General features: G+C 44.8%; 1 protein-coding gene across 8 annotated transcripts in view; it reads left to right on the forward strand.

Annotated features, from left to right (window-relative positions):
* Positions 1-13163, forward strand: part of DNM2 (dynamin 2) — a 66926-nt gene that overhangs the window by 46393 nt on the left and 7370 nt on the right. For all 8 annotated transcript variants that reach the window (XM_081176319.1, XM_081176320.1, XM_081176316.1 and 5 more), the window contains 5 exons: positions 2086-2195; positions 4675-4786; positions 5606-5770; positions 7835-8070; positions 9035-9289. In XM_081176319.1, the coding sequence (XP_081032445.1) occupies positions 2086-2195; positions 4675-4786; positions 5606-5770; positions 7835-8070; positions 9035-9289 (878 nt within the window). The remainder of the gene's footprint in view (positions 1-2085; positions 2196-4674; positions 4787-5605; positions 5771-7834; positions 8071-9034; positions 9290-13163) is intronic.

Genomic DNA, 13163 nt, shown 5'->3' on the forward strand with positions numbered 1-13163 from the left:
ATTCAGCAAATGTCAGCAAAAGTTGGTGTGCATGGATTAATCCCTCCCCCCCCCCATCTTTCCTTGAGAACAATAAACCTCATGAGTTTGTGTAGAGCTGGCTGCATCTTAAGGCAGACATTACAGGGAGAAGTGTGGCGGTCTTTTGTTTTGGTGCCCATACTTCGCTTTTGTTTAACTGCAACTAGTGTACATGCAGTCTTTAGAAATGGATTCTCGTTTGGAAGCAAGTCAGTACTTCCACCCCTGCAATTTTGTTCTTTTCTGCTATTGCATCCTACCCTTGGGGAGAATATTTGAAGTTTTAAAGACCGCTTGCCTGGTAAAACTTGGTGCTTTTGAATACCTGGTGGCAGCAGGCTCAGTTGAACGACTGCAGTACAAAACAGACATGTATTTTTTGAGCCGTTTTGTTCCCCTGCCAAGGTATTCTTTTGTGCTCACAGTCCACAGCCACCCACGCCTCAAAGCTAGCCAGACCCATATCTCATTTAACTTCCAAGCAAGGCTACTGGCAGATATTACCTTCAACAGGGGTGCTTCACAAGCAGAGGCTGTAAAAGTAAAAAAATAAAAAGTAAAACAGGTTGAGCAAACAAAAATAATAATAAATTTTAAAAAAAAACCTCTTCCAAATCACTGGCAAACCATTTACTGGGTGAGAAGCCTCTCTGGGAGAGTTCTTGTCTGGAAGGTGACAACCGGCAGGCCCAGCATGAACAAAGCTCTCCAGCAGAGACAAAGCCTGGGAAGCTAAACTGCTCGTTTAATTTATATCTGTCCACTTCCCTAGAAAATTCATCTTTAAAGCACACATTCCTGAAATAAGCAGGAGATTAAGAAGTTTGTTTAGTTATCAACGCAAGCTGCATTTAAAGCCCGACTCTCAGGTCATCCTGTCTTGTGACTGTCGAAGGAAGGCATAAACCCTTTATGCATGATTAGCCAGCTTCTTTATAGGTCCGGAATCTCAGTAGCATCAAAACTCAGAATAAAGTCGCTTCCCCAAAGCAGAAGCTTACCTGAACAGCCAACACCCCTGAAGTGATGCTTATCCAAACCCAGTCTAACCAATGTGCAGACTACTGTACACCTTTATAGCTTCCTGAACAGGTAGTCTGAACACTGGGCAGGCGGGGCTAGAATCCAGAAGCTTCTCTTCCATGTAATCCCGTTTTGATCTCCTTTTGTAGGGTTTGTTAAGTAGAGCAGTTCCAGGGGAAAAAACCTACTTTGTCTCCTCTGACGTGGCAAGGTCTGCGGCTGAATCCAGTCTGGAAAATGGTTGGGGCTGTTCAGGAAATCATAGAGGGGGGGGGCGGGTGTGAGGTTTGTGGCCTCTGTATAAAGGAAAACGTCACTTTTGGGATTCTGCGTGTGCATGGAGGGAGGGAGGCAGGCAGGCAGGCAGCATCTGGAGCTATAAACAATTCCAGATGTGGGGTTTTTGCAGAGAGGCTGCTCTGTGTGACTCATATGGGGGCCCCTCACCAGTGCTAGCCTGCAACTTGTTAAAGAAAGCAGGGTTCTACAACAAAAAGATTGAGGGAGCCCGCTTTTTGTTTTTTCAAGTCTATTCTATGCTACCTCTTCCTTTCCAAAGTCCTGTATGGTGGATGTAGGGTTGTAATAGATTTCCACGGGCAAAGCCCTGTCCTTTTTCTAGTAAATGTTTGAACAACAGAATTCTAACATTTATACACTCAAAACAAGCAAGAACTGATTGCAGTAAGTGGCAGCAGCAAGAGCCTTATAAAAAAGAGACTAGCTCTGACTTTTAAATAACATTTCTAATGTTATTTAATGGTGGAATGAAGCATGCTGGGTTAACGTACTTGTGGATGGAATACCTTACTAAGGGTTTATATGAGCACAGTGTGTGAACTTTGAACCAGACTCTTTAGGCCTCAATTAGAAGCTTGAAGCCTGGTGTGGGCATGCCAAATCTAAAACAGTTTACATTTAATCATCATTTTGGATGTCAGCAAATATTGTAAGATCAGATTTTCTTACTGGACTGTTGAATGCCAGAACAAACCAACATGTATGACGTTTTGGGCTTTTTACCCTTCTTTATCCTCATAGGAAAAGGAGAAGAAATACATGCTCCCTCTGGACAACCTAAAAATTAGAGATGTGGAAAAAGGTTTCATGTCCAACAAGCACGTCTTTGGTATCTTTAACACAGAACAAAGGTAAGAGAAGTATGTCTCAGTGCTTTCTGATTCATGAGAAGCCATTTTAGGACCTTAGGCTGAATTCAAATCTGGTAAAATTGCTGTGCTGATCTGTCCTAAACCCCTAGCCTGCCTGGTCTCAAGTCAGTATGTCAAGTCTGAAGTTCAATCCATGCAAGGAAAGTCCGAGGTCCAAAGGTCAAGAAACACAGTCCAGGGTCAATCCAAGTAGGCCAAGTCTGAAGTCCAGCAGTCAAGATACAGTCCAGGGTCAAACCCAAAGCTTGGTTCAGGAGCACCCAAGCCCAAGGTCTAGCAACATAGGCAGTTGAGCAGACACAGCACCTCAGCTCTGCTTCCCTTTTGTTCTTTGCATGCTGATTGCAGCTTGATGAGGAATGTGATCCTCACCTGTTCTAAGCCTTCTCCAGCTGAGGAATCCCACACCTCCTCCCAGAGCTAGCGAGCCTCATCTGGCCAGCTAGTGAGCTGGGCTGTGAGCCCTTGGCTGCCTTAGCCTCCTAGAGTGCCCCTCCTACTGCTCCCTATGCCTCAGAGCCCATCGTGTTCAGGGAAACAGGGGTCTCTCTGGCTCTGGTGATGGGTCCTGCTGCTCTGGTTTCTGTGCACTGACCCCCATCCCCTTGCCATCCTTCGTCACTCTATGAGTACTTTCTTCCCTATCCCCTGCTTGCCCTGGTGTGTCGCAGTCCTGGCTACACCCCTCACTGGGATCTTCTTCCTCTTCCCCATCATCCTGCCAGTTCATGATATGATCTCACAGAAGGAGAGAGACTTTGTATGTTTCTTAAAACTCTCTCTCTCTCTCTCTCTCTCTCTCTCTCTCTCTCTCTCTCTGACACACATGAGAAGTGTGCTGCATGTTCTGTCCAGGCTTAGCAAGTCCTGAGGTCACATGTACCTACGGGGCCACCTCTCCTGGTATGCCCCACGGAGGACCTTAAGGTCCATAAATAGCAACACCCTAGAGGTCCCAGGCCCTAAGGAAGTTAAATTAGCCTCAACCAGAGCCCAGGGTCTTCTCAACACTGGCTCCGGCCTGGTGGAACACTCTGTCTCATGAGACCAGGGCCCTGCGGGATCTGATTTCTTTCCGCAGGGCCTGTAAGACAGAGTTGTTCCACCTGGCCTTTGGCTTAGAATCAGTTTGATTCCCTCCCCCTCTTCCTTTTTCCTTTCAACTCCTGTGAAGAGGCTGCATCCTAATGTTTTAATGTTGTATTTTAATCTTGTTTTTTAAATTGTATTTTAATCAACTTGTTTTTATTATTGGTTGTTAGCTGCCCTGAGCCCGGTCTTGGCTGGGGAGGGTGGGGTATAAATATAAATATAAATAATATAAATATATAAATAAAATGTACACCAGAGGTTGATGGTACTTGGGCGAATTGCTTGTTGCACACGTCCTATTCAGAAAGACTTAATCTTTACACAGAAAGTATTGACTGACACTTTCTGCACTGTTGTCAGTTATCTTTAATATCTTTGCTCATTGCCTGCTAAGTATTCAAGCTTAAAGAGTTTGACTTTACTCTCCAGTTCACATTATGTCATGGGGTTGGAGCTGCCTGAGCTAGGATTTTTCAAGTGACTGGATTGCAGTGGAAGGACTTGGCTCTTTAAAAGACGATATTGTAAAGCATTTTCCTTGTCTTAGCTCAGTATGTGATTTGCCAAAAAATCTCCTTAAGAAAAGATATGGCAGGCATCTCTTACTAGGTCCAGTAAGCCAAGGGAGGTGAGGAGTAGCAAAGTGATGAAGGTCTTGAGCACAGTTAGGGAATCCTGGGCCCACAGACAACAATAGGCCTGTTGGGCCTCCTAATTTGACAGGCAAGGCTGTTTCTTCCTAGGCACACCCACCTGCCACTCACCTGGTGTCATATGTGGGATAGTAAAGTCATACTTGCAAAGGAATAGGCAGTCTTAGAGTGCCCTCTTGAGTGTTCTGTTTTCAAGCACAGCATGCATGTGGTGCTGCTGAAACTTGGTGCTGCCCACAGTTTTGGCCAGGGCTCAGAACTGCAACTGTCAAAAGTCACTAGCAGAGGATTGGCCACAGTTGCATCTGGCCTGCTAGCCAAAGTGGTTCCCCATGTCTGCTTCAGAGTGTATGCCAAGACATTTAAGTGGAAGCCAAAAGCCAATGGAGACCATATTTCACTCAGTACATGCAACTGTTATGGGCACCATTTGGCTAAGTAGAGTAGCATTCTATTCCATCTGTTGGGTGTTCCTACAGTCTCACATTCTATTGTGGCAATAGAGATTAGAACTTCAAAGTACTTAGAAAATAAAGGAGTGTGTGTGTGTGTGTGTGTGTGTATGTATATATATATATATATATATATATATATATATATATATAACCTTCCTAATACAGGATTCCTGTTGCCTGATGTGGACTTTCTTTCACTAACCCAATGACATTTGTCCTTCTTCCACTCCTCTCTTTTCTCCTGCACCCCTAAACTAGGAATGTGTACAAAGACCTGCGTCAGATTGAACTTGCGTGTGACTCCCAGGAAGACGTGGACAGCTGGAAGGCCTCCTTCCTCCGTGCTGGTGTTTACCCTGAGAAAGACCAAGTAAACATTTTTTTCCTTCAGCAGGAAGGGTGTGTGTGTGTGCGTGCTGAAGGCCCAGTAGTGGTACTGTTGTACCAATGATATCCTAGCAGCTGCTGTTGCCTCTGGCTGGGAGCTACATTCGCCAGTTAGAGGTTCCATCAAGTTGGGCACCGTACCTTTGACTGGCGGTAGTTTGCTGTCCAAAATCTTGGTAGGGTTTCCTTAGAAACAGAGAAAGTTGGTAGAAACTTCAGCTGTCTTCCACCCATACCCACATCCTGAAGTTGTGTGGATAAGGCAGTGCCATTCTAGATGTGGAAAATAGTATCTATGTAAGAGCTGTGAAGGATTCAAGAGGATGAGCCCAAAACCCAATGAGCAAAGCAGGGAATCCCTTTGTGCTTCTCCCAAAGCTATATAGGAAATGGTCATCTCCAAAGACTTGTGAGGGAAGCTGGGCATGCTTAGCCTAGGGAAGAGAAAGCTGATGCAAAGCACAAATTTTGAGGTTCTGGGTCAGGTGCGCAAGAGGCTGCTGTGATTTTAGCTGTATCAGCAAGAGCAAACCATACAGTGTAAGAATTAAACCCAATAATAAGGAAATAATTGTTCATTGCCAGCGGAGGGTAGGGAGAGAACTCTTCGAATTCTCATTAAAATGCCAGTCAGCTAATAAGCACTGCAGATCTGGGTTAGTCCAAACTAAACCCATGCTATGATTACTGGGATATTTGGGAAAGCAGAGATCAAATTATGACTTGAGGGCCTGAACTGGTACTCTCCCTGTGCTGATTCTTCCATAGGTCACCTAACGCTGTCCAATTTTCTTCTCTGCAGGTAGAGAATGAAGAGGGATCCCAGGAAAACACCTTTTCCATGGATCCTCAGCTAGAGCGCCAAGTGGAAACTATCCGCAATCTTGTTGACTCATATGTTGGGATCATCAACAAGTCGATCCGGGATCTTATGCCAAAGACAATAATGCACCTAATGATAAACAATGTGAGTCGTAGTTGGATATTTATTTGTTTATTGTCGGGGGCTAAGCAGGCATTGTTCCACCACTCTGCTGATGCACCACCACCACCACCACCACCATTATTATGCAAACTTAACAAAGAATGTAAGGGGAAGGAAGATCAGGGGGAGAAGATAAAAATAAAATAAAAAATATAAAGTAAAAAGAATACTAATAGTAACAGAAAAACACCATCAGGTCACATAATGGATAAATTTGCCAGCAGTGCATGCATCTTAAGTTAAACGTAAAAGTTAATATAAGCCCTCTAGATCTCCAAAATAGGTACCCACATAATATTGACATCTATATGAAATATCTTCATATAGATGTCAATTTTATGTGGATACCTATGGTCAGAGTCGTGAGGTCCTCATACCATTGTGTAATAAATGGTGGGGATTTATCCTTCCAGCCTAAGTCTCCTAGCAAACATTAGGGCAGGCATAGGCAAACTCCGGCCTTTCAGATGTTTGGGACTACAATTCCCATCATCCCTAGCTAACAGGACCAGTGATCAGGGATGATGGGAATTGTAGTCCCAAACATCTGGAGGGCTGGAGTTTGCCTATGCCTGCATTAGGGCTTTCAAAGTCCACTTGCCCTGCCGTTAATCACCATGTTCTCGGCAGTATACCTCCAACATCTGCCAATATTAGACAATGCCTTCCCATAAAAGCATTGTGGAGTCCAGTACAGCAGTGGCAGAGGCAAGGGTGTCTCCCCACCCCCACCCCACTGCAGGTAAAACTCATGACCAGGGTTAAGAAACTAGCCAGGCTCACGGTGTTAACTCCAGCCTGAATATACCGTATTTTTCCCTCTATAACACACAGATTTTTTCTCCTAAAAAGTAAGGGGAAATGTCTGTGCGTGTTATTGAGCGAATGTGTGGTCCCTGGAGCCGACAGGCGCGAGTGAAGGCAAAAATCAGGCAAATATCAATCGTCCGGAGAAGGGAAGCCTTGAAAAGAGGAAGCTGCTGCTTTCCTGCATTCTGCCTCAGGGTCTTACTGCCCACCCGCTTCTGTTTGTTACTGTCTTTGCTCAAACGGAACAAAGAGCAGAGAAAACCCCTCCCCTCCAGGCAAGCAGAGGGGAAAGCAGAGCGTCCTTCCTTCTAATTCCTCTCGTGCTCCGGTGCTGCAACATGCAGGTGGGGGAGAGAGAGAGAGAGCTGGCTGGCTTGGGTGGGTGCGTGGGGGGAACTTTTGCCTTCCTTTCCTCCCTCCGGTAAAACCCCTCTCCTGCATTCTTAGCCAGCTGCTTCTCCGCACACCCCTCTCGGTGCTCCTTGTCCCTTCTATGTTTTTCCTTCCCTCCCCACTTAAAACGTGGTTACAAAGCACAGATCCACATGGATCCTCAGGATCTTTGCATTGGGCCACCCCAAATTCACCATCAGATCACATAGCAATGATCTGATGCAAAAACAGGGCTGCAATGGTGCAAAAACGTGGTTACAAAGCACGGATCCACATGGATCCTCAGGATCTTTGCATAGGGTCACCCCAAATTCACCATCAGATCACATAGCATATCCATGGCTACAGCCTGCACCAAAAAAATCACGCACCCACTGTTGCCTGGGGCCACAATGGTGCAAAAACGTGGTTACAAAGCATGGATCCACATGGATCCTCAGGATCTTTGCATTGGGTCACCCCAAATTCACCATCAGATCACATAGCATGTCCATGGCTACAGCCTGCACGAAAAAAATCACGCACCCACTGTTGCCTGGGGCCACAATGGTGCAAAAACGTGGTTACAAAGCACAGATCCACATGGATTCTCAGGATCTTTGCATTGGGCTACCCCAAACTCACCGTCAAATCACATGTCTGTGGCCACAGCATGAAGCACAAAAATGATACACCCACTGTTTCATTCAGAATTTTTTTTTTCTTGTTTTCCTCCTCTAAAAACTATGTGCGTGTTATGGTCAGGTGCGTGTTATCGAGCGAAAAATACGGTACCATTTCCAGCCCCGTCACATTTGGACAGCGTCACCTCTTCTTTGTGCTTTCCTTCCCCCATCCTCACAGACCAAGGATTTCATCCACTCGGAGCTGCTGGCCTACCTGTACTCCTCCGCAGACCAAAACAGCTTGATGGAGGAGTCTGCAGACCAAGCGCAGCGCAGGGACGACATGCTGCGAATGTACCACGCCCTGAAGGAGGCCTTGAACATAATTGGAGACATTAGCACCAGCACCATTTCCACACCGGTTCCTCCTCCTGTGGATGACACATGGCTGCAGCCAGGAAGTAGTGGGCATAGGTGAGTTGGGGTGGTGGGTTATCTGCTTCTGGTGTGCTTTATTTTTTTGTTAGGCACATGGGATGCAACCCCTGCTTCAGTCAACAGTGGGTTGCACGAGGCTCAGGGAAAGCTCGCAGCGTAGCCATAATACTCAGTAGAGACCTGAACTTCACTGCCACAACAGTCCTCAAGGACAAAAAAGGCAGATTCATTTTCGCTAAAGGGACACTAGATGGCAAAATCAAACTGACAATCGGCTCCATATATGCCCCAAACGCGAAACAATTAGAATTCTTCCAGAAGACACTAAACAAATTCCTCTCCTTCTCTGAAGGGGAAGCAATCCTAGGAGGGGACCTCAATCTAAATATGAAAGGTATATCCCTGAAAGATATTCACCCTACAACCCCATGGGCAACCTTCCTCCGAAGGAAACCCCCAACAACTAGGAACTCTTACAAGTTACTAAAAATGCTAAAAAACAGGGGTCTCTATGACATTTGGGGTGAGCAAAACCCGGGAGACACCAGCCATACATTCCAATCGGGACGCCATGGTACAGTGTCCAGACTGGACAGCATTCTACTCACACAGGGTTAGGCACATGGGATGGAAGCATAGAAACCAGCAAGGCCAGAAGTTTCAAGTGACCTACTGCCAGAACTCCAGGAAGAGCCCAAGCACCTGTATTTGGCCCATCGGCAATGTGATTTCAATACTTAACAACAAACTTGAACTTTGATCTATGCTTGTTGGTACCCTTAAATCTTCAGTTGTCATTCTGCAGGGTCTTCATATAACACTGTTTGGTTCTGGGGCTGGTTGTACAAAATAACTCGTGTACAGAATGTGAAGCAGACAGTTCATGCTTTAGCGGATGGGGTTTGGGGTTGGACCTGATTGCATTGGCTTCACTTTGCTGTCTTGAACGACACTAACTCACCTTCCCTGTCCTGGTGGTTTCTTTTTCTCTCTTTGGCAGCCCAACACCACAGCGCAGGCCTGCTTCGACTGTGTTGCCACCAGGGAGACCGCCAGCGGTGAGGGGCCCTATGCCAGGCCCCCCCTTGATCCCAATGCCAGCCGCAGGCCCTTCCTCTTTTGTGGCACCACCCATTCCGTCACGCCCTGGACCGCAAGGTGCATTTGTTGCTAATAATGACCCTTTCTCAGCTCCTCCTCTGATTCCTTCACGACCAGCACGTGTTCCACCCGGCATCCCTCCAGGTGTGCCCAGGTAAGGCATCCTTCAGGTTCACCTCTCTTTGCTGCTAGAGCAGATACTATAGCAGCAGCTCTAGAGCTTGGATGATGAACCTGTTGCTGCCCAGTTGTTGGGCTCTAGAGCCCATCATCCCTGATCATTTGCCATGATGGCAGGGACTGATGGGAACCGGAGTCCAGCAGCATCTGGACTCTAGAGCTTATGAGTCTTATTTTCTTTAACCCTATATAACAATTTCTCTATTATCAAAATGGAATGGAAGAATTCAGACCTGAAAACTGAAACATGGACCATGCAATACGTTAGTGTGGTACAAGTGCCTTAAAACAACTGCCTTAGAACAGAGGAAATATGTGAAAGCACGATCAGGTGTAACCTTTCCCTTCAGGGCCAAAGAGCTGCTTCTGCATTTTTCTCTCTCCTTTTTTTATTATATGCTTTATTGAGTTTAAAAAGAAGTAACGAACAGAAGAGTTATCCAGAAAAGAGAAATAAAAATGGTAATTATTTGTTCCATCACATCACCTTACGTTCTTCTTGAGTTTCTAGCGACTTCCCATCACCCCATTATGTAGCTACCACTTCTCTATCTAGCGCACTGTTTATTTTTGTTTCCTTTTGTTAATTTTCAGCAATATAATATTCTCTTACAATTATCCATCATACTACAGAAGTCATTCTAGACCTGCCACTGGCATCATGTTATTACAGTAATCCTTGATATATTTTTTATACATGTCCCATTTCCTAGTAAATGTTTGATCAGTATGACCTCTCAGTTTTTCTGTCATTTTTGCCAGCTCGGCGTATTCCAACAGTTTACTTTGCCACTCCAGCTTTGACAGAATTTTCTATCCTTTCCAGTTCATAGTGATTAATATTCTTGCAGCTGCCGTGGCATACAAGAATATTTCTCTCGCATTTTTAGGGATGTCTGAGCCTAGTATCCCCAGGAGGAAAGCCTCTGGGTTTTTTAATGAAGGATACCTTAACCATTCTTTTGAGCTCATTATAAATTACCTCCCCAAATTCCTTTATTCTCTTACATGTCCATCACATATGTAACATTGAGCCTTCCGCTTCCCTACATCTCCAGCATTTACTTGACATGTCCTTATACATTTTAGATAGTTTTAGTGTCCAATACCAGCGGAATTGCATCTTCATAAAATTATCTTTCAAGGTGTAGCATGTGGTGGTTTCATGTTAACCTTCCATAGATTTTCCCAGGCACTCATTGGGATGCTATAGACAAAATCTTGAGCCCACTTGACCATTACAGATTTTACAGATATATTTTGGAGAGAGTTTTCACTTTAGAGTTAATCAGTTCTTTTTCTAATCTGGAGGGTTCTGTCGCAAAGCCATTTCTTTTGTCTAATTTGAAGTTTTTTAGTTTCAGCTGGTTTTCTTCCTCTTTTAATAATACTTTGTATATTGGCCAATTCCTTTTCATATTCTTTTTCTTCACTGCTAATGCTTCAAAGGGAGATATCCACCACGGAGTTGGATCTTTGTATTTTGCCCAAACCATGTAGAGAAATTTCCTTATAATATGATTTAATTTTTTTGTTGATCTTAACTTTATCATAACGTAAGTAGGCATGCCAGCCATACCGGTTGTCATGTCCTTCCAGGTCTAGAAGGCCTGTGTTCTGTAGTATACACCATTCCCTGATCCAGGAGAGAAAGGCTGCTTTGTAATATAATTTCAAATCTGGAAGGGAAAATCCCCCTCTTTCTTTGATATCAATTAATAGTTTATGTGTAATCCTGGGCTTTCCCCCCTGCTAAATATATTTAGAGATGTCTCGTTGCCAGTTTTTGAGGCAGCCTGTCACTCCAATCCCAGGGATTGTCTGAAATAGGAAAAGCATTTTTGGTAAGACATTCATTTTAATGGTGGATATTCTCCCCCCAAAAGATAAATTTAAGCTGCTCCATATTTTTACATTTCTTTTAATCTCAATCCAGATCTTAGCATAATTATCTTAGAATAAATTGATGTTTTTCGGAGTAATCCATATTCCCAGATATTTTGCCTTTTGGCAGATCTTCAAGTTTGAGGCTTTTTCTAGTTCATCTCTGTCCTGTGTTGTCAGATTGTTGACCAAGAGCTTTGTTTTGGAACGGTTTAATTTGAATCCCACTACCTGCCCAAAGTTCTTATTTATTTCTAATACCTTTAATAAACTTCCTTTTGTATTCTCTGTCATAATAATAAGATCATCGGCAAACGCCTTTCGTTTATAAGCTTTCTCTCCTAGTGTTATTTCTTTTATGTTTTTGTCTTCCCTTATTTTTTTATTCAACACTTCCATTACCAAAATTAATATTAGCGGGGATAGCGGACATCCTTGCCTTGTCCCTTATTACACAGTCTTCTGTAATGTTGCCATTGATGATGTTCAGTTTCTGTTTCAGTTTCTGTTAATTGGTTCTCGTGAGAAACTTGCAGATTCTAGCTTCACCAATTAACTCAAGCTGGTGTCAATTTACTCTTGGCAGAAAGCCCAGGTCTGCTTGACCTAGAAACTACTCACTCTGATTGGTTAACGAGCAGCACTCAACTCTGTTATCTAGGGATTGCTAGCACAGTGTGGTGTGAGGTGTGTTAGGAGTTAGAAGTGCTGTGTATGGTTATGAGAGAGAGAGAAAGGAAGGAAGGATTTATTTTGCTTTTATTTGTATGCAGAAACTCTGCTGGTTTTATTTTTCTCTTTTAATAAATCCTGTAAATAGTTCTTCTGAGTCTAGCTGACTAGTCATTACTGCCGCAACTAGCTTCCTCGCTGTGCAGGAAAACTCTGCTACGTTTGGGCTAAAGCCAGTAGGGCTATGCCTGACACTCCAAAGTTCCATGAGGTTATGGGCATTGTGCTGCCAGCCTGAGTTGCGGTGGTGTCAGCATCAACGGCGTTGGTTCCAGTAGTTCCAGAAGTTGTTGTTCTCTGGCTGGTTCCTGACCGTGGTGAGCTGGTGACGCAGCGGACACAAGGACAACAGCTGCAGCGTGTGAGTGCTGGGTGCTGTGGTTCCTGTTTTCTCTCGGAGGTCGTGAGTAGCTGGTTCCGGGTTCCAGGGACATCGCTCTCAAGATGGCCTCACAACCAGTTCAGATGGCTTTTGAGCGTCTGAATGACTCCAATTACTTGCTGTGGTCGGAACGCATGCAGGCAGTGCTGCAGAGGGATCGTCTCTGGCAAGTGGTGAGTAAGTTTCCTGCGAAGCCTGATGATGAAGACCTCGATAAAGACCAAAGAGCAAGGGCCACAATTGTCTTGGGGCTGGAAGATTCCCAGTTGCCGTATGTGAGGGGAATCAAGACAGCTAGAGGTGTGGCAAGCACTTAAAGAACTCCATGTGCGTGAGACAGCGGTTTCCAAGCTGTTCATTCGCAAGGCATTGTACAAGGCAATGTTACAGCCTGGGGTTACAATGCAGGAACACCTACACAGTTTACAGTTAAAGTTTACTGCGCTACAGGAAAGAGACTGTGCGTTAGACCAGCAGGAGAAGGTGGCTATTATTTTGAGTTCTCTCCCGGAAAGCTGGGATAATTTAGTTTTGTCTCTAGAAGGCATACAGGAGCGTGATTTATCAGTCAGTTACGTTACTGGGCGTTTGATTGAAGAATGGCAGAAGAGGCAAGAAAGGTCGTTGGCTGCAGAGGCTTCTACAGGTGGGCGGTTTGGAAGGAGTTCTCATGCCGTGCCAGAGGTGAAGCAAAAGCAGCGTACTGGTGAGGAGTCAGCGTTTGCTGTTAGGCGTTGTTTCCAATGTGGGTCTTCAGCGCATCTAAAACGACAGTGTCCGGAGTTGGTCAAGTCTCAGTTGCCGGTGCAGGAGCAGAGACGAGATCAGCAGCAGCAGCGGAAAAGGAAAT

This window comes from Podarcis bocagei (genome assembly GCF_964188305.1).
Source record: "Podarcis bocagei genome assembly, chromosome: 17".
Taxonomy (NCBI): Eukaryota; Metazoa; Chordata; class Lepidosauria; order Squamata; family Lacertidae; genus Podarcis; species Podarcis bocagei.